General features: G+C 49.2%; 1 protein-coding gene across 8 annotated transcripts in view; it reads left to right on the forward strand.

The window, feature by feature from the left end:
• TBATA (thymus, brain and testes associated) overlaps positions 1–7,534 on the forward strand; it is a 34,526-nt gene extending 26,992 nt beyond the window's left edge. For 7 of the 8 annotated variants that reach the window (XM_072971355.1, XM_072971353.1, XM_072971357.1 and 4 more), the window contains 8 exons: positions 376–455; positions 1,607–1,780; positions 2,633–2,654; positions 2,926–3,068; positions 3,725–3,806; positions 4,599–4,743; positions 6,264–6,313; positions 7,323–7,534. In XM_072971355.1, coding sequence (XP_072827456.1) covers positions 376–455; positions 1,607–1,780; positions 2,633–2,654; positions 2,926–3,068; positions 3,725–3,806; positions 4,599–4,743; positions 6,264–6,313; positions 7,323–7,405 — 779 coding nt within the window. In that variant the 3' untranslated portion in view covers positions 7,406–7,534. The remainder of the gene's footprint in view (positions 1–375; positions 456–1,606; positions 1,781–2,632; positions 2,655–2,925; positions 3,069–3,724; positions 3,807–4,598; positions 4,744–6,263; positions 6,314–7,322) is intronic. The other variant, XM_031682255.2, reaches the window with a different exon arrangement.
• Positions 7,535–21,787: the final 14,253 nt, after the last annotated feature.

Genomic DNA, 21,787 nt, shown 5'->3' on the forward strand with positions numbered 1-21,787 from the left:
TTTAGTAACTGGGATAGCACATGGACTGAATCTCAGTCCTGGCTTCAGTTTCCTAAAGAGGCAAAGCCAGATTCAATCACAAATATCTTGGCACCTGTAGCCAAAAGTTCTCCAGCTTTTCCCACAGGCTAGAGCAATCAACAATAGCCCCCTCCAGTATCCACCCACCCACGCACCGATGGTGTGACTCCTACTCCCTCCCTTAAGGGCACCACCTCCCCTATGAAACTACCCTTGCCTTTAAGATGCACAGCAGGACGGCCGGGAGGACAGGAGGCTCTTCCACCTACAGCCCTCCCAACACCCAGGGCCACAGGGAGGGCAGGGAGATCGGCCCCAGATACCAGTTGGCCAGCTCTTGTCCCCTCCTCTCAGAGGCCTGGAAGAAGGAGTTGAAAGACCTGGCTTCCCGGGTGGCCATCTTCACCAAGGAGAATGAGCTGAAGAACAAGAAGGTGGGTGCAGAACAAAGGAGCTGTCTGCAAAGAGATGAAATGGATCCGTGCCTTTATAACTAAACCCATTTCACATGGATTCAAGCTGACTGGAAGCAGAGCCAGGCTCCTGTGAGGCGCTGCTGTTGGCACGGGGAGGGGCCAATGAACATAACCGAATGCAACCCAGGGAGAGGGTCATAGTAAGGGCTCAGAGGACAGAACATACGTCAAAGGAGAAATCCAAGGAGGCTCACAGCACGAATGCTCAGAAGCTGGAAGATGGCAGGACATCTTTAGAGAGCAGAGGGCTGAAGTATAGGGTGTAAGTGGGCAGCAGTGAGGGAGAAGGTGGGCAGGGGGCCAACTATGGATGATGTGGGCCAGAATGCTAGTTTAGTGTCTAATCTGATAAGGGGTAGAGATCACTGAAGGTTTTCAAACAGGATGAGGGTGGCCTCCTGGGTGTTATTTGCTGATAAACCAGTAAAGACAAGTGGGAGGCAGCTTGAAGGTAGTTGGAATTGGTCCTAGAACAGGCCTGGCCCTTTGTGGCTGAGTCCAGTCTTGCCCTTGTCTGGGGCAGCAGAGGTCTCATCCCTGCTCTGCAGCTAACTTGCTGTGACACCCAGGGCAACTCAGCTAAGCTGGCTAGGTCTCAGTTTTCTTATCTCTAAAATGGGGAGAAGGATACTACCAGTCTTAACTGGAGTTGCAATGGCAGGAGGTCCCAGGCCCTGTGCCCAGAGGTCTGGCTCAGGCATGGGTTTCCCAGGGCAAAGGATGCCAAGCTGTGGGGGACAGACCTGGGGGCAGCTGAGCTAAGAATTAAGGTAGGTAGTGAGGGGCTTGGTGCATGAGACTGTTTTCAAATCTCTGATGGGCTGGGGGGAGGGGCAGCAGGGAGGGACTGCCCAGGAGGAAGTACAAGGACCACCTGAGGACCACAGTGGGCAGCCAGCAGCCAAGAGTCAAAGAAGTTCCAGCAGGAAGAGCAGTGACTATAATGGAAGGGCCCCCTGCTGGCCAGAGGGGTCTAGGACAGAGTGGGGCTGGCCTGGTTGACATCCTAGGTCCCTGGCCTCCCCTTCCTCTTTTTCCCTCTGCTTTCTCCTCATTCTGCCTCTCTCTGTCTTGCTGCCTGGAGTCTCTGGTTGCTTTTCTCCCAGCAGAAGGAGAAGCCTCAGCGGGAGCAGGGAGCAAAGTACTCAGCAGAGACTGGTAGGCTCATACCTGCTTCCACCCGGGCAATGGCCCGCCGCCATTCCTGCCAGGGCCTACGAAACCACCCTTCGAGCGGAGATGGAGGAGTCCAGACCTTCATCCTGCAGGATCAGGAGTTGCTGGTGAGGTCCTGAGAAGGTTGAGGGCTGCAGACCCTACAGAAGCCCTAGTCTGAAGGCAGAACACATGGTGGTCCCTGCTCCCCAGCTCCCAGCAATCTACCTAGGACACTTACAAACTGCTTTCAAGCATGGTTTCTTCCATGGAGCCTTGCATCTGACACTGTAAGACTTGAAAACCCCAGACTTGGAGTCAGGAGCTTGGATTCCAATCCCCAGCTGCCTCTGGGTTTCTGTGTGAGCCTTTTCTTTTCTAAGCCCTGTCCCCTCTCAGAACCTGAGTTCCATGATTTAGCCAAACTGGGAGCATGGAGAGATTATCACAAGGTCTGGTCCAGCTGAGGCACTTCATGAGTTAAGGAAGGGAGCTACACGGGTGGAATCAGATGCACAGAGATGAAGGTCCTGCATGGTGCATCCTCATACCCTGCATGATGCACCTGAAGCCTTTAAGGCTGGTACCTCCCCACACTCTGGAGGGGTCTGGTCTGTGTTGTGGCAAAGCATAAAGCCCCCTCCTCCGTGCTCGAGTTTCCCATGGAGGCCGGAAAGGCGTGCAGGACTCATGCAGGTGGGCGAGGGCAGTGAGAGTCCCTGTTAAAAGGAGCACATGTTCTCTAGGAGAGGCCAGACAGTGACAGCATCTTAACACCTTCCTTGCGACCAGCGCTTTAAAGCACGCAGTCCCCTTGGAGCCTTAATGACAGTTCATGAAATGGATAGAGCAGACAGGGCCAGGATCCCCATTCCACAGATGGGGTGGCTGAGGCCCTGCCAGGTAACATCCTGTGGCCCAGGTTCCCAGAGAGGGAGCAGCCTAACAGGGACTAGAACACAGTACTTTCTCCACCATAGGGCGGCCTCACCTTGCCTGGAAGTAGGTTCTCGGGCCCTGTGGGGAGGGGGCACAGGGCAGGTAAGTTGGATATGGAGAAGAGCCCCGGGCAGATGGGGGCTGAGGTCACCTCAGTGGGGGGGGGGGGGTACCTGCGGGTGAGGGTGGGCAGCCTAGCAGGCATAGGCCTGGGGAAAGGCCTGGCCCAGTTCCCCCTCTGCCAGGGATAAGGCAGGCCTGCTGGGCACTGACAGGTGTCTTCGGTTCCTGAGGAGACTGAATGCTGACTGCTGAGAGGACCCCGCTTTCCTAGGACTCCAGGGGCCCCAGCTCCCACCAAGGGCCCCAGCCCCACGTAGCCACAGCCACCGTCAGCAGCCCGGCGTAGGGAGACTCCAGAGCCCTTCCAAGACAGAGCTGGATCTCTTGCCAATGATCCTTCACTGGAGGACACAGGTGGGAAAGGGCCTTGAAGATGCAAAGATGCCAAAGGAGGCCAAGGAGGCATCTGGGGACGAAGAGCACATGGCACTGGGCGGGAAGGAGGCTCCGGCTGAGCCAGACGCAGAACCAGCCGGCCCCAACCCTCAGACTGCCCATGGGGATCACCCCACCTCTTTGATAACATCTCCAGACTCTGAAGTTGGGAACTTCAGGGAGGGGAGGCCCATGGGGTCCATGAAATCCCCACGTCAAGGACCCGGGCGTTCAGGACTCGGTGCGTCTCTGAGGAGCTGAAGGGCCAACTCTGACCTTGCCTTCCCACTGTGGGACTCTAGGGTACCACTAGCCCAAGTAGGGATGAGGGGTCCAAGTGTTTGATTCTGAGGCTTAGTTCTGCCACAGCATCCCTGCGAGGTACCCTCCTCTCCTGAGGCCTCAGATTTCTCATCTGTCCAGTGACGAGGTTAAGAATCTTCCTCCAGGGCTGTGGGGAGAGAAAGCTTTCTACGAAGTGTGAAGTCCATAGAGAGGGGAGGCAGGGACCACCGTGGGGACCAGTCTAGCCAATCATGTGGCGCTGGGAGGCCACTTCGGTGGGGAGGGCCTGTGTTGCCGGGTGGAACAGGCCATCCAGCCACACTGACCCAGGCCTGTCCTCCTGCCCACAGATCCTAGAGCTCCTTTCTCAAATCCTGCAAACAGACTCCTTGAATGCTATCCAGTTCTGGCTACTCTACGCTCCCCCCAAGGGTGAGGACACAGTCTGGGGCCAAGAACCTGATCTGAGTGGTGGCTGCCGAGGGCTGTGTCCTCTGGTTCTGCAGGACTCAGATGTCACTCGGCTCCCACCCTAGGGCCTTACATCAAGCCCCTCCTCCTTTTTAGAGCCCCAAACTAACCTTTTCCAACTAGACAACATCACTGCTCCCTCCCCATTCCTCAGCAGGATTCTACCACACCACTCCTTGGAGGGGACCCCTCCTCCACGCTGACCACAGACCTCAGCACATGGGAGAGAGACATTCAAAGACCATACTTAGCAGACACAGCCCCTAACCTACCACTATAGGAAACACATGCACAGAGATGCAAATATATGCACATAAGAACATACATACATCTGCACACGAACACATGAAACACACACACACACATGATGGGACAGTGGGTGGAGGGTGTATCTAAGTGGGAGGGTGAGGAGTGATGGGAGTTGGAGAGCTGACTGGGAAGGCTCCCTGGACTGGACAGTGGAGGGAGAGGAAGGAGGGCGGGTCCCCAGCAGGCTTCCCAGAGGGCCTGAGGGTCTTGTGGCAGGTGGACCAAGACCAAGGTACACAAGAGAAAGGTGTGGAAGGCCAAGCCACCCTGCACACAGAGGGGCCAGAGAGAAGTGCGGACCTCCTGTGGGCTGAATGTGAGATGGCTACAGATCTGCCATTGGGCAGAAGAGCTGGAGGCCCTGCCTCTGGCCCATCCCCTCTAGGAGCAGGATGGGGGCTAGAGTCTTGGCCCTGAGGATTTCTCCCCCGGCTTTGCTTACAGAGAAAGACATGGCACTAGGGCTCCTGCAGACAGCAGTGGCACAGCTCCTTCCCCAGCCCCTAGTCTCCATCTCAGCAGAAAAACTCCTGAACCAGCTCCAGGAAGTTCAAGAACTATCGCAAGAGAGGCAACAGCTACCCTACAGGTGGGCTTTGCACACTTCACCTGCCCCTCTGTTCCCAGAACTGCTCCCTCGTATTCAGCCACTTGTCCTCCCAGGTGAGGCCAGTGGAGACCAGAGGGGGCCTGGTGATTAAACAATCACCTGTCCTGGAGGAAGAGACGCAGGCCCTCTCCCAGGACCCCCCGGTTCTACCCGTGTAGCTTGAAGGCTCACTCTGCCAAGCCAGCCTCTGGGGGCCAGCTGTGGGGGGTGCCAAGGGAGTGACTTGTTTCAGCCGCAAACATCCAGCCCTCCATACATAGTCTTTGGGAAGACACAAGTAGGTAAGGAGCGGTAACACAAAGCAGGCAGGAGCATCTTTTTGCCGGTATTAAGTCCTCTAGCAGGCTGGAGAGAAGGATTAATTACGAGCTGGGGAAAGAGCAGATGAGGGAAGGCCGCACCCAGCAGGTGAGTGGGGCTTGAACGTCAGCCGTGAGCCCAGCGGTCCTGAGGGCCACGGTATCTGCCTGACACCGCTGGGTGTTTGATTCTTTTCTGGTCCATACAGCCACCCACGGAGGCAGTATTACCTCTGTTTTACAGAAGAGAAAACTGAGGCCCAAGAACAGTTGAATGACAGCCCAGAGGCACCCAGCTGGGCAGCAGAACACTCAGACTCAGGCTTACCTACCATCCAAGCCCAGCAGTGCTCAGATTCAGCGAGGAGCTTGTTGAAAATTCGGATACCTAGAGAGTGTCACCCAGTAGCGGGGTGAACACAGAAGATATGTATCTTTAACAATCACCCGAGAGTTTCTGATAGTGCCTGTGGGACGCTGCTGGGACAGACAGGACCTGAACAAGCAAAGGAGAGAGTAGGGGAAGTCAGGAGAGGAAGTCAGGAGTGGGCAGCATGGGGGGAATGTCAAGTTTGGGCACCGTGGCTGGAGCGTGGGCGGGTTGGTGAGAGGGGCGGGTGCTGTGCTGGCTTGGGTATACTGAAAGTGTGAGTGCTGGACCTAGCCCTGGACCTGGTTTTCTTTTCCACTCTGAGACCAGGGAAGGCACAGTGGGAAGACAGCTTCACTGTGACTTTGAGCAAGCCACCTCCCATCTGTGAGCCTGTTTCACCTTTTCAAAATACCCTCTCTTGGAGTCATAGGGAGGAATAATTATTATGGGTGCATAAAAAAGCCTTGCTGAAGAGCAAAGCCCACACCAGATGTGAGCATTATTCATGTTCATCAGTAATCCATTAGGGAAGCAGGAAGGATTCCTGTCTGTAGCGCCAAGGGAGGGCCAGTGCAGTGGCCTCCCTTACAGCTCTCTTACAGAAGGGCCTTGGTTCCCTGTGGCCACAGCAGGCAACAGAGTCGCAGTTGTTGGGGTCCTGCTCGGGGTGGGGCCATCCCGGGACAGATGCTGCTGGTGGGCTCTCCGGGAGGGGTGGCTCTTGCCTCTCCCTGGGGCACCCTCCTCACCTCCCCGCCTGCCCTGCCACTCTGCTGGCTGCGTGGCTCCAGTCTGACCTTCCCAGCCTCTCCTTGTGTTGGTTTTAGCCAATCCCCGAAGACGAAGACACCACCTCTATCAAACAGCGAAGAACCAGGTAAGAGTCCCGGCAGCAGGTCACTCTGTGGGGGTCACTGAAGCCCACCATGGCTGGATTCCTCGAGGGATTCTAGGACCCCCTGGAGATGGGTCCCTCCCCCAAGAAGCTGCTCATTCATTCGTTCACTCACTCACTCAACAGATCCTTAATTAGTACCTAGGTGAGGGAGATCACTGGGGAAATATTTGGATAAGTTCCTACTGCGTGAAGCTTATATCCTAGGGAGAGGCATGCAGACCACAAAGACAGCTGAAGTGGGTGGGTGCCATGAGGAAAACAGCAGGGTGATGTGAGTCAGGAGGACTGGCGGGGTGGGGAGAGGGCCCCTTGAGCCGAAAGACAGGAGGGGTCCAGCCCTCTGTGGAGCAGTGCTTCCACCTGCCAGGTGTATTGGTGAAGGAGCAGGCAGGCCAGGGTGGCCGGGGCCTTGTGGGTTGGGGACAGCAGTGAGAAATGAGGTGAAACAGGTGGGTGGGGCCAGCTTGTGGTCTCATGCAAAGGGTGTGTGGGTGCACTGGAGGGTTATAAACGGGGTGTGGTGGGACCCCTCTGGCTGCCGCATGGAGAATGGACTGTGGGGATCCAGAGGGGATGAGGGAGACCAGAGAGGAGGGAATGCCTTAGACCAGGGCAGAGGAAGGGGAAGGAAGGTTGGAGGGGAGAGAAGAGGACAGATATCCTCGATGTGCACTGTTCTCTCCCACTAGACTGTAGAGGGTCCCGCGTCCGGGGAGTGTCTGACATGGAGCAGGTACTGCATAGATGTTTGTTACCTGGATGTAGAAGAGGGTGGTGGTGAGGCTCAGGGGAGTCAGCACCTCCCAGGGGCTGACAGTTTTGCTCTCTTATCAGCAGGAGAGCCCAGAGCAGAACCTGGTTTGACCCTGGTACTCACACATCTGCCAGGGCCTCGCGGGGAGAAGGGGTCTCCCCAGATCTCCTGGGCAGCTCCCAGGTAGTGGCCCGGCCCCTCATGCTCTCCTGCCTACTGTCTCCCCTCTCCCAGAGAACATCGGGAAAGCACAAGTTCTCCGCATGCACTCAAGCCAGAACCCAGAGAAGGCGTCAAAGCCAAAGGCAGAGGGCTAAGGAGTTCACTTCCCTCTTCCCGTCTTGCTCAAGAGAAGCCCCTGAGTTCGAAGATTCAACCCCGACCTCCTCGACAGCAATACCTGTTTTCCTATCACATGAAGCCTATTAAAACACTGTCTTCCCCTTGCTGGGTCCTCCTGACTGTCTTCCCCTCAAGAGGACACTTCTGCTCTCCTATCAGCAGGAGGTCTGTGCTTGGGTAGTCTGCTCCAGGAGAGGGGGTGAGCTGTACCAAATCACCCTGACTCCCCTGGAAAAGGTCCCTCACACGGGGCTTCCCAGGTTGTTAGGTTCCAAAAGGGTAGGTATAGATGGGGCTCTGCTCATCCTTGAGCCAAGACTCACAGGGCTCTGGGTAGATTAGAGCAGAGGTCAGGAACTCACAGGCCACTTTAGAAAACTACCCAATGACTGAGTTCCTACCAGGCACTGAGGCAGGACTTGGGTAATAGCCAATGATGAACATTATGTGACTTGTACCTATTTTATATGTGGTACTATATTTGATGCCCTCAAAAGCACTATGAAACAATCACTTCCATTTTATAGATGAATAAACTGAGTGAGGCTCAGAAAGGTGAATTCGCTTCATAATAAGTGAGAACCAGGATCCAAACCCAACGTCGGGTTCTAGAATCCCTGCTCTTATCAGCTGTACTCTGCTGCCGTATAAACAGCAACCCCTCACCGAAAGTTGTGGTTACATTCCTAAAAAGCATAGGGTCACCAAAATGGTGGTTGGCACGATCAGGAAGGAAAGGGACAACATATAAATGTGGCCCAGATGCAGCTGCAGTGTCTCTATCCTTGAACATATAGGGAAGATGGCCTTGACCTTCTGGGAAGTCCAGTGTCTCCTTGAGATTTCTGCAAATCGCTGGGAGTGGGGGGCCAGCATTGAGAATTTACAATGTCATGGTCACCTGTGGCTTTGAGCTTCTATCTACTTAGTTCAGTCCATGGATTGTGGTTTCATTCTATATTTAGAGCACTGCCCCGCTCACATCAATTCAGATGACCCTGTTCACACAAAACTTGTGTGCATCAGGCTACAGTCAAGACTGGGGGCTGGATGGGGATTTGCCGTGAATCCAGCAAACAGGTTCATGGTCTGTATTAAATCACCTTGTTTTTAAAAGTCCTTGGCCACTGGGGATGTTTCACTGGTGGCAGCACCTCCTATAACTATACCCCTTGACATCTTGCTGGCTTTCTCCTGTCCTGTCCTCAACCCTGCCACCATTTTGCCCGCACTATTTTTATTTTTTCCAGTTTTTTTCTTGTAAAATATACATAACACAAAATTAACCATTTTAACCACTTCTAATTATGGTTCAATGCCATTAAGTGCATTCACATCGTTGTGCAACTATCACCACCATCCATCTCCAGAACTCTCTTCATCTTGCAAAACTGAAACTCAAACCCATTAATAACTCCTCACTCTCCCCTACCCCCAGTCCCTGGCAATCACCATTCTACTTTCCATCTCCATGAATCTGACTGCTCTAAATAACATCATATTAGTAGAATACAATCTTACCCATTTGTCCTTTCGTGGCTAGCTTCCTTCACTTAGCATGATGTTTTCAAGGCTTATCCATGTTGCAGCATGTATCAGAATTTCCTCCCACATTTATTAATGGATGCAGCAGCTCAGGTCCTCTAGCCTCTATTCCCAAACCCTCCAGCCCCACCTTGGCCTGTCCAACCTCATCAAAGGGCTGAGCTGAACAAAACTGCTCATAGCACAGGGTCCTGGCCCCTTGACCGTTGTGCCTACAAGAGTATATCCCTCCTCCAATACAAACAATTTTTTTAAATCCACAGTGAAAAATTCTAAGTCACCTGCTTCCAAAATAAATCATACTTCTTGGCACAAAAGCCCTGGATCTTTAGGTAATCCTTCTACCTCACCTTTAATTTTTCAGGAAATATTGCATGAGATTAATATTTGCCACTGAAGATTCTCATACTTGCTTTATTCCCTAGAGTGGACCTCTCTTTTAACTTTCTAAGCCCATCCTTCAGATCTGTTTATTTTGCTTTCTCCATCTCATGTTTGCTTTTGCATCTCTTTGCAAAAATGCTTGTGTCACTGCCTGGCTTTTGCACCCATTGTCACTGCATTTAAAGCCAAGGTGTTCTGGGCTTGGCTTCTTACCTGTGTATCTTGAAGGTAGACTCTGAACAGATGAGATCTTTCTCAGCAGCTCTGCAATCTACTAGGAGGCAGAAAGATAAAGGCACTGAGCCAAACCATGTACACATGAAAACACTGTGGAAACAAACACGTGATGTGCAAATGGGAAATTGCTATGTTGCAGAAACACAGGTACTGAGCTCTGAACCGACCTCAGTCAATGCTCATGGCAACCTGTAAGGTCAATGTAATTATCCACATTTTACAGGTAGAAAACCCAAGGCTTAAAGCCAAAGTAACATCAAAATCCACACAGCCAATAAGCAGTGGATTCAAACCCAGGGCTGTGGGCTCCTCAGTCAGTGCCCTTTACTTTCTGCAGTGCTACCACCCTCCAGGCTCACCCCAAGGCCCACTCGCCTCCAGACAGAGAAATGGACCCTTCTCTTGTTTGCAGCCACTTCACCCTCTCTTCCTCCTCGTTCCTCTTCCCCCAGCTCTTGGATATGGAGCTAGACAGGGTTTGCTCTAACTCCTTAGTCCTCCTCAAAGACCCCCAACAGGTCTGCGTCCTCCCTCCATGTTTTAAGGGAGTCGCTATTAAACCTCAGGGGGATAGCCAGCTGGGGGAATTAGCAGGTGCCAAACATCTCTCAGAGTTGCCACTGGCCTTGCTGAAAATGCAAGTGGTGTTGGGCCTGCCTTCCTTGTCACCTGCCTGGGGCCATCCTGACCTTAGACCCTGTGCAGGCTGAAGCCCAGGCTGGTTACCAGGCTGTGGGTGGCCTTTAGGTCTATTTGGTTTCGTGCTCCCTGTCTGCAGCGGCTTGGCCCCCATTTGGCATCGGGGTGACTTCTTCTGGGTGTCAGGACATCATGGCCACTTCTGGGTCACTCCTAAGTTTTCCTTGGCTCCAGGCTCTGGGATTTCTCTTCTCCTTACCCTCTGCTTCACTGCCTGAAGCATGAAGATTTTCCCTCCCCTATGGCTCTAGGTCCTCCTTGGGATCCAGTCTCCTTTGTCACTATGGAAGCCACTGTTGGTGTCCCACACCCTCCTTCCAGGTGGGCCTGAAACTTAGCTCCATCCAACCAGAATGCCCCATCCCTGGGCACAATGACGGGTTCAAGGGCTAGATAAGCATGTGACCCAAAGTGGACCAATCACTGTCTTCCCCTGGGTTTTTTGTGGGAAAAAGAATGCTGGCTTTTGCGACAATACCATCATCGGTGATCACTGCTCGAAGGGACAAAGCCATGGATTCAGTCACACCTGATGCCCCTGATTCTCCTCCATCCTTCCCCATTATATGAGACAATAAAGTTACTTCTTAATAAAACTGTTGATTTTTACGCACTTTTAACATAAAACTTACCATTTTAACCACTGTTACGTGTACAGCTCAGTGATACTAAATACAAGCATATTGCTGGGCTACCATTATCACCCTTTTCATCTTGCAAAACTGAAACTCTATACCCATTAAATGATAACTCCCCATTCTCTCCACCCCTCTAGCCCCTGGCAGCCACCCTTCTACTTTCTGTCCCTATGGATCTGATTATTCTAGGGGCCTCATATAAGTGGGAACATACAATATTTGTCATTTTGTGGCTAGTTTACTTCAATTATCATAGTGTCTTCAAGAATCATCCATGTTGTAGCATGTGTCAGAATTTCCTTCCTTTTTAAGGCTGAAAAGTATTCCAGTATATGTATATATTCCATTTTGTTTATCCATTCATCCATCGATGAACATTAGGATTGTTTCTCTTTTGGCTACTGTTATACTTCTGCTAAGAACATGAGGATACAGAAGTAGTTGATTTTTCATATCAAAAAAAAAAATACTTAGGAATAAATCTGACCAAGGAGGTGAAAAACTTATTGTTGAGAACTATAAAACATCGGTAAAGGAAATTGAAGATGATTCAAAGAAATGGAAGGCTATCCCATGCTTTTGGATTGGAAGGATTCATATTGTTAAAATGGCCATACCACTCAAAGCAATTTACCCAGGACATTTTTCATGGTAGAACAAATAATCCTAAAACTTATATAAAACCATAAAAAATCCAAAATTTCCAAAGTATTCCTGAGGAAAAAGAACAAAGCTGGAATCATAACCCTTCCAGACTTCAGGACAATGCTACAAAACTACAGTAATGAAAACAGTGTGGTATTGGCACAAAAACACACATATGGATCAATGGAACAGAATAGAGAGCTCAGATATAAACCCACACATCTATGGTCAATTAATCTTTGACAAACAAGTCAAGAATATACACAATGGAGAAAACAGTCTCTTCAGCAAGTGGTACTGGGAAAGCAGCACAGCTGCATGTAAATCAATGAAGTTAGAACACTCCCTCACACCATACACAAACTCAAAATGGCTTAAAGGCTTAAATATAAGACATGACACTATAAAACTCCTAGAAGAGAAGAGAGGTAAAAATTGCAGACATTTTTTTTTAGGTCAGTCTCCCAAGGCAATAGACATAAACACAAAAATAAACAAATGGGACCTAATCAAACTTACAAGCTTTTATGCAACAAAGGAAACCCTGAACAAAATGAAAAGACAACCTACAGACTGGGAGAAAATATTTGTAAACGATGTGACTGACAAGGGCTTAATTTTCAAAGTATACAAATAGCTCCTAAACTCAGTAACAAAAAAACAATGCAATCGAGAAATGGGCAGAAGACCTAAACAGGCATTTCTCCAAAGAAGACATACAGATGGCCAATAGGCACAGGAAAAAATGCTCAATATCACTAATTATCAGAGATACAAATTAAAACTAAGATGAGGCATCACCTCACACCAGTCAGAATGGCCATCATTCAAAAGCCTACAAATAACAAAAGCTGGAGAAAGTGCTGAGAAAAGGGAACCCTTTTACACTGTTGGTGGGACTGTTATTTGGTGCATCCACTATGGAAAACAGTATGGAGGTTCCTTAAAAAACTAAAAATAGAGTTACCATATGATCCTGCAATGCCACTCCTGGACATATATCCAGAGAAAACTGAAATTCCAAAAGATAAAGGCACCCTAATGTTCACAGTAGCTCTATTTACAATAGCCAAGACATGAAAGCGACTTAAATGTCCACTGACAGATGAATGGCTAAAGAAAATGTGGTATATATGTACACAATGGAATACTGTTCAGTCATAAAAAAAGACTGAAATAATGCCATTTGCAGCAATGTGGATGGACCTAGAGATTATCATACTAAGTGAAGTAAGGCAGACAAAGACAAATATCACGTATCACTTATAAGCAGAATCTTAAAATAATAACACAAATGAACTTATTTACAAAACAGAAACAGACTCAGACACAGAAAACAAACTTATGGTTACCAAAAGGGAAAGGGAAGGGGAGGGATAAATTAGGAGTTTGGAATTAGCAGATATGAACTACTATATATAAAATAGAAAAACAACAAGGTCCTACTATACAGAGAACTATATTCAATATTCTATAATTCATAATGGAAAATATGAAAAAGAATGTATATATGTATAACTGAATCACTTTGCTGTACACCAGAAACTAACACAACAGTGTAAATCAACTGTACTTCAATTTTTTAAAAAGTAGTTGTTTTTATGTCACATGTGATCAAAAGGATCCTGGGTAATCCAAGGTCATATAGGTAGTAAGTAGAGGCTCCAGAATTAGAATCCACAATCCAGAGTCAGCAGACTCTGGAGTCACCTGAACCCTTCTCATGAACTGCCAGCATGAATTTGTTACAACTGTTCACCCCCTGTACTATCCCTTAATGCTTCTTTAAATTTATCTTTAAAAAATTTTTTCTTTAACTAGTGTTTTCACCTAAGCAATAATATCCATGGGATCATGGTTTTAATGTGTTATTTATAAAAGTTTTTGATAAACATGAAAATAAATATAAATGTTTAAAATGATAACATTCCTCCATGTACCCTCTGGAGTTCATCCTGTACCACCAGAGTACACTCACCACACCTTGGGAAATGCTGACCAGCACAGATGACAGAACCACGTTTGGGACTTTGGGCTTAAGTACATCATGGGGATCAGCTTCTCCCTGCCCACTTTGCTGGCTCAACAATCACCCCCCTGACCCCACACCACTGAAATTGGTGAGAACAGACTGGATATCCATTTTCAGCAAAGGCAGAGGAAGGCTGGACTCACTGCTAGAGCCTTAGGATCCCACAGTTGAGATGTCCCTTAGAAGCTCTCCAGCACCCTTCCCAGCCCATGGGAAGTTCTCACTGTAGCACCCAGGACATACTGTCCAATTTCAGCTTGGACAACAACAGTGACAGAAATCTCACTACATTTCCTGGCTGCTCAAACCTTAGGTCTGTAACCAGAGCCACAGAGATCAAGTCTTTCCTTCTTCCTCTGGCTGTCTAAGGTTGCCCTTTCCAGAGTTCTTTTATGTCTCAAGCCATACTTCCTATCAAATATTTATACCTTTTAAAGAAAAATTTTAACTGATTGCATTAGCTAATACTTCCAGAGTATAATGTTACATAATAATGATGATAATGGGCATTTAAATATTATTTAATGGGAATGCCTTTTATTTTTCCCCATTAAGCATGAGTTGACTTTGTTTACATATCAAATATATGTAAGCTGAAATATTCACATATTCATAAAGTTAGGTCAAGAAGTATCCTTCCAAACTTATGGTTATGGTGGTGGGGAGTGGGTTGGAAGGGATAAATTGGGAGTTTGAGATTTGCAGATACACACTACTATGTATAACATACATGAACAACAAGTTTCTACTATATTACACAGGGAACTATATTCGCTATCTTGTAGTATCTGATAATGAAAAAGACGATGAAAAAGCATATACGTATGTATATGTGAGGCTGAAATATCATGATGTACACCTGAAATTGTACAACACTGTAAACTGACTATACTTTAATTTTTTAAAAAAAGGAATAAAATAATGCCATGAGCAGCAACATGGATGGACCAGGAGAAAGTCACACTAATAAGCCGGAAAGAGGAAGAAAAAGATCATATGATATCACTTACATGTGGAATCGAAAAAAGAGTACAAATAAACTTATTTACACAACAGAACCTGAAACAGACTCACAGACATAGAAAACAAATTTCTGGTTACCCAGGTTGGGGAAAAAGATGGAAGTGGAGGGACAGACTGGGAGTTCTGGAATTGCAGATACTCACTAGTATATCGAACATAGAGAAATAGCGAGGTCCTACAGCATAGCACAGGGAACTATATTCAATGCTTTTTAATAGTGTATAATTTAAGAAATGTCAATAGGAACATATATAAATATATGTATGTAAGTATGTATAAATGAATCACTATGCTGTACACCAGAAATCAACACAGCATTGTAAACTGCCTATAGTTCAATTAAAACCATAAACGAACAGCATGGTATTGGCATAAAAACAGACATATACATCAAAGGAACACAATGGCGAGCCCAGAAAGAAACCCGCACACCGACGGTCAATTAATCTTCAACGAGCAAGGCAAGAGTGGACCATGGAGCAGAGACAGGCTCTTCAGCAAGTGCTGCTGGGAAAGCTGGACACGCCGTATGGAAATCAATAAAGTCAGAGCACTCCCTCACACCATACTCAAGAAGAAACTCAAACTGGCTTAACGACTTAAACATTAAGACATGACATCATCGAACTCTTGGAGGAAGATAGAGGCAAACATTCTCTGACATCAAACCCGGCAATGTTTCCACAGCTCAGTCTCCCAAGGCAATAGATACCAAAGCAACAATGAACAAGTGGGACCTACGCAAACTTACAAGCTTTTGCTCAGCAAAGGGAACTGTAAACACAAAGACAACCTACGGACTGGCAAAAAACACTTGCAAACGAAGCGACCGACAAGGGCTTAATTTCCAGAATATACAAACAGTTCATACAACTCAATAACAAAAAATACACAACCCATTCAAAAAGTAGGCAGAAGACCTAAAGAGACCTTTCCTCAGTGAAGACATACAAATGGCCAATAGGCCCATCAAATGGTCAATATCACTCACTAAAGAAGAAATGCTCGGTGCCACTAACTACTAGAGAAATGCAAATCAAGATGACAACACGCTATCACCTCACACCGGTCAGAATGGCCATCAGTTAACAGTCCACAGATGATAATTGCTGGGCAGGGTGGACAGAAAAGGGAACCCTCCTTCACTGTTGCTGGGAATGTAGTTAGGTGCAGCCATTATGGAAAACAGTATGGACAGTCCTCAAAACACTAAAAATAGACTTACCACATGATCTAACAACCCCACTCCTGGGCATATATCCAGAGAAAACTCCCATTCAAAGACAGCAGCACTATTTATAGTAGCCAAGACATGGAAACAACCTAAATATCCATCAGATGACTGGATAAAGAAGTTGTGGTATATTTATACAGTGGAATACTATCCAGCCATAAAAAATAAAATAAAATAATGCCATTGCAGCAACATGGATGGACCTGGAAACCGTCATTCTAAGTGAAATATGCCAGAAAGGGAAAGAAAAATATCATATGATACCACGTATACGTGGAATCTAAAAAAAAAAAAAAAGACAAACTTATTTGCAAAAAAGAAGCAGACTCTCAGACATAGAGAACAAACTTGTGGTTACTGGAGGGGAGAAGGGTGGGAAGGGATAAATTGGGAGTTTGTGATTTGCAGATACTAACTCATACATATAGAATAGATAAGCAACAAGTTCATGCTGTATAGCACGGAATTATAGTCAATATCTTGTAATAACTTATGGTGAAAAATGTGAAAACGAATATATGTATGTGTATGACTGAAGCATTGTGCTGTACACCAGAAATTGACATAACATTGTAAACTGATAAAAATATATATACAAAAATAAATAAATATATACAATTCTTTTTAAAAAAATCTTGTTTCACTATTTCTAGAGTCCCAGCATTAAGTACTTCTGGGATTCTGTGATTCAACAATTCTGAGATTTCATTATTCCAAGATCCTCTGGCTGTAGGAAAGGAGACCAAAGTCCCCTTTCATGCCCCTGTGAGCTACCACTTGGGCTGAAGGAAGAGAGAATGGGTTATCTCAACTTCACAGCCTCTTAGGGCTGGGACAGGTCATATAAGCATCTCATCATGACCGGCCCTCCGAGGACCCCCCCCCATCCGTTGCACCCTTCCCCCTAACTAACTGAGGGAGCCCCGAAGCGGGCTTTGGTGTTTGCCTCCCAGAAGGTGTTTGGTGGGCGCTGGCAGCCCTGGAAACTCAATCATCATGGTCTTGGCACGACCTGACCCCTGATGTGCTGGCCAAGGAGGACCACACATTCACACTCCCCCTTCAATCACCCGTGGGGGTCCGACACCTCCAGGTGGGTGCTGCCCCACCAGGGTGTCACCCAAAGGTTCCAAGCCTAGAAAAGGTTGGTGGGGGCAAGGGTTCTGAGAAGACCGTGAGGACTCACCTAGGATCTCTGTGTTTGGGTTTCCTGGATGACGGGGTCAGAGTGCAGGTGGTGGAGGGGGCTCTGTAGGCAACGAACAGACGACCTACATCATTCTCTGCTGATGGGTGGGGTAGTGGAGTTGGGGCTCAGGGCTGTGCCCTCCAGGCAACTACCAGAGCTGGCCCTGCACAGCTCCCCAGGCACCTCCAGGCAGAGCCTCCCGAAGCCCTGGCTGCAGCTGAGCAGTTCCCCCACCCCCACCCCAGCCAGGCACAGAGAAGCCCCGCCTCCCGCCCTCGGTGTGTCTCTCCCGCCCCGCCCCCACCACTGCAGCCTCTTCCTCGCTCCGGGTTGAAAACCGACCTAACAAAAGGAGCCACCTTGCTCTGCCATAGTCCACCATGGGACCCTGAGAATGTTTGTACTTCCTCCCTGGGCCTGTCCCCCATCTGTAAAGTCGAGGGTCCAGAACACTTTCAGGTTCCTTCCAAGTCCACAGATGCTCTGGCTCTGACAGGGTACACCTGTGGGCAAGCCTGACTCCAGCTATCCCGAGACAAACGCTTGTCTTGTCAACAACGTTGCCCAAGCGGAAGTGGTTTCTCTACTGAAACCCAGATGTCAGCGTGGGGTTCCTGCTCCCCGAGGTCCTCAACTGGCTAGAATCTCTGCGCAGAGCCTGGTGTCTTCCTCAGTATTTCTGTGGCTTCCTGGAACGTGTGCTCGTGTGTGGCGTGCTGGGGGAGGGGCTGCCTGCTCAGCTCATCCTTCTGCGCCCCTCCCCCCCCAGCTTCCTGGGGCTGTGCTCCCTCCTTTATCTTCTCCTACGCATTCTTTTGTTTTTCTCAATTTCCATCAAAATAAACAAAAATCCTGACTCCTGCAAAGCCCTTAATTTGGGGGGTGGACATTTCCAAAGGACTGAGGGGACAGCAACACCAAAACAATGATTAGCCCTGCTAGCAAACTGCATCCTAAAAAACCTCCAGCCATTCCTCCCAGCTCCTGCTGCCACCCCTGTCTCTCCCCCAACCCCACCCCATCTCCAAAGCCATTTTCTTTCTGCTTTAAGGGCTACAAAGGGCCCCTTCTCCAGCCTCACCTTTTCTAATCAGCAGTGCAGACCTACTTACTGGGTGAGACAAATTCTCCTACTAAGAAGGCAAAAGTGCCTCCTTTCAATGACTTGTTGTTGTTGTTGTTAGTGGTGATTGCTTTATCAAAGCCTCCTGAGAGTTCTTTAATGAGCTTCCCCTAGTTACATTTAGAACAGGATTTAGATTTTTATACATGAATCCCAAAAGATTTTTTTTCCTGCAGCACTATGCTGAGATAAAGCGCAGTCCTGTGATTAGACCCTCAGGGAAGCGGGAGATATGTTAACCCCCAACCTGGTGGAAGCCTGTTGCCAGCCTGGAGGTGCCCGGCGTAGGTGAGAAGGTTGAGGGGCCACTGGAGGGATGCCCTTCCCCAGAACAGGGAATTGGGACCTGCGCACCCTGGGGCCCCAGCCCTCTTGAAACTGGGTGTGGGGCTGCCCCCAACATCCCCTGTCCCTGGCTGCCTGGCTCCAGCCACCCCAGCAGAGGATGCCCCAGTGCTCCTGGCTTTGGGAGCCTAGTGCGGGCCCTGCGAGGAAGGATGTCCCCTTGGGGGAGTTGCCTGGAGGAGCTCTAAGTGCAGGGAGGGCTCCAGGGGGTGGGCTTGTGAGGGGTCCTGGGGAGCTGGAGGGGCTGCAGGCCAGAGGCATCTCCTCCTCTCACAGCAAACATCCCTTGCTAGCCTCCAGCTGGTCCAGGGAACTTGGCCAAGTCCCTTCACTCAATTGGCCTCCTAGGGGCAGGGTCCCAATGCTCTGGGGCTGAACCCCGACCCGGGTTCCCATGCCAGCTCTGGATGCCTTCTTTGCGCAGGTCCCTTTATTCTCAGTGAATCAGTGTCCACGTCTGTAAAGTGGAAGAATAAAACAGAGAATGAGATTATTTAGTGAAAGCACCTTGCAAGCTGGCCCGCTGCTAGTGTCAGACCCACGTACAGTAATAGCAGAAAATATCAACCCAGGTTCCTGGTTCAGAGCTCCGCCCAGTATTCAGTTCTCTGTGGCTCTGACCTTCTGTCCCTCTGCCCATGGCATTCCAGGTGAGAAATCCTTGAACCCTCCCAGTTCCCACAGTATAAAGATTTCTGGGTCTCCTGCAGACAGAGACTTGAGGGCTCACTGCCCCTTGCCCCAAACTCTGCCCCTCACGTAGACCCGGGTGCAGAATTTGGCTCCTGCACAAATCATTAGGCGGAATCCAGTCATAATAGGAATTTGGGATTTCTGGAGATTTTGCAGTTGTGTGGGTCCTAGGGAAGAGCTGAGCTGTTAGCCCCTGACATGCTACCACTGGGCTGCCCCCCCACCCCCGCCTCTCTCTCAGCTCTCACAGAAGCCCCCAGATATTACTTTCCCTTACAAAGAGCTGTTCCCAGCCTTTGGCAGTCTTCAGACTAGGGGATCCTTGCCTTGAATCGGCATCCCCCCAAGGGGCAATACCAAGGGTACCTCCCTTCACCCAACTGTCCAGAGACAGGTGAACAACTCCCCCAGCTCCCTTTGCCCGGGATGGGCACCCACCCAGCATCCCCACATGGCTGAAAGCCTCTCACCTGTGCCCTCCTTCTACCCTCTCAGCCTCTACAAGGTGACCTTGCCCACACCCACCCCTACCCCCACCCCTAGCCCCAACCCTGCTTGGTGGACGCAGCCATCTCTGCTTAGTCTCCCTGGCTGCACATGGAGTTCCTGGTCTTCAGCAGCCCGGAGCAGGACAGCCTGCTGGAGATGTTCCTGTCCCCTTGGCCATCCCCAGACCCACTTCCTCTGCTGCACAGAACCCTCACCAACACTCTCCACTTGGGAGCCTGTGGGAATAGCTGGCGGAGGAAGGAATGAGGATGGTAATGTGAAGGAAAAGCCGGGCTGGGCCTACTCGCAAATCTAAGTGTAACAAGTGTCGGTTTGCTGATTCCCTGTTCATGTTTTTTCTTTTTTTTTTTTTTTGCTGGCCAGCTGGATTTTCAAAGACACATATCTGGCCTTGAAATGTTGATCTGCTGCCTCCCTGCTTCCACTTTTGTGATAATGATGCTGCTAAAGCTGTTCCATGCTTATTGGCCAAATACCCCAAGGTTGTAACTAACCCTATAAAACCTCATGCACATGTCCTGGAGGTGCTCAGAGCTTCGGAGCAGAAGCCCCTCTGAGTCCGTCGGCATAATAAATCTGAGTACTCCGACCCTCTGAGTGGTGCTTGTTTCTTGGCTGGCCTGTCATTTCCATAACAGTAATGGCAGCTAACATGTAGCACTTACCATGTGCACACACGGTCCTAAGGGATTTGCATGTATCACAAATGTGCATGCAATCTGTGCAGAAATAAACCACTGGATCCTCATACGAACCCTGTGAAATATGTATTATTATTATCCCCATTTTATAGATGAAGAAACTGAGGCTCAGAGAGGTTAAATAACTTGCCAAAGATCACACAGTGAGTGGAGTCAGCAAAGGAACACAGGCAGTCTAGTCTGTTTTTTACCTGAGGCTCCTGAAGCCATACCCCTAGGTCTCCCTTACCTGGGCCTCTGCTCCTCCCCCCTGTATGGAGAACACATGGAGCTTCAATGGGACAGAGAGTGGGAAACCACAGGCCTGAGAGGAGACTTGAGATCTGGCAGGAACATACTGCATGACCATTGGCAAATCTTGACTCCTAGCCTGGACCCTGCCACCATTGATTTGGTTTGGGAATAGTCATTTGCTCTCTCTGGGCCTCAGTTTCCCCATTTGCAGAGGAGATCAGACATTTCTACACATTCTCCTGCTGCTAATCTTGTATGAGCTGAAGGTGTTAAGAACCCTTTTACTGATTCAGCCAGTCATAGGCTCCTCCAAGGAGATGGTGCCTCCAGCTACAAGACCCAGTGGGCTCCCTGCCCCCTCCCCTGGCTGCCAGCTGCCTCCTGGTTTCCAGTGCCCAGCCCCCAGGGAGAATCTAGGGAGCCCTGTGGGACCCAGAAGGCAGGCAGAGAATGTACCATATCTGTGCATCTCTGTTTATTTACCCTGCAAATGCTGCAATTATTGAGAGCAAATCCTGCCCTCATGGGGCTCTTGGTCTGGGCAGCAGACAGGCCTTATTCAGTAACCATGGAGATCAATTCACACCAAGTTCTCTGAAGCGGAGGTTGAAGGAACATCCCCTGAGGAAGACCAGCAGGGCCTCGGCAATCATGGGAAGGATTTTGGTCTTCTCCCTAAAGGCAATAGAAGTCACTGAATGGCTTTTGGCAGCCCCTAGCCCAACTCCCCAATCTCCCCACAGGTCTTTTTAATATTATTATTCATCATCAGATTTTTTAGGAACAATTATCATCCCTCACTTGCTAAGCAATTTTATAGACACTGCCTCCTTTGCTCTAAACCAATCTTGTGAATTGTTACATGATCTCATTTTTCAAACAAGGGAGCTGAGGCTGGAAGGGAGGTGGTGGCTGGGCAGGTGCACGCGGCACTGAGAGCTGGTGTAGAGCCAGAGCTCCTGCCTCCCTGAGCTTGTCCCTGGACTCTAAGCATGGGTGGGGCGCCTTCCTCCCTCCACTTCTCTGGAGAGGACGAGGCACTGCCAAGCCCTGGAGGTCACCCCTTCCCAGGGAGGCCTGGCAGCAGGAACAGACCCTTGGCCTAGGAGAGGAGGGTTCGGACTG

The sequence above is a fragment of the Vicugna pacos genome, chromosome 11 (genome assembly GCF_048564905.1).
Source record: "Vicugna pacos chromosome 11, VicPac4, whole genome shotgun sequence".
Classification (NCBI taxonomy): domain Eukaryota; kingdom Metazoa; phylum Chordata; class Mammalia; order Artiodactyla; family Camelidae; genus Vicugna; species Vicugna pacos.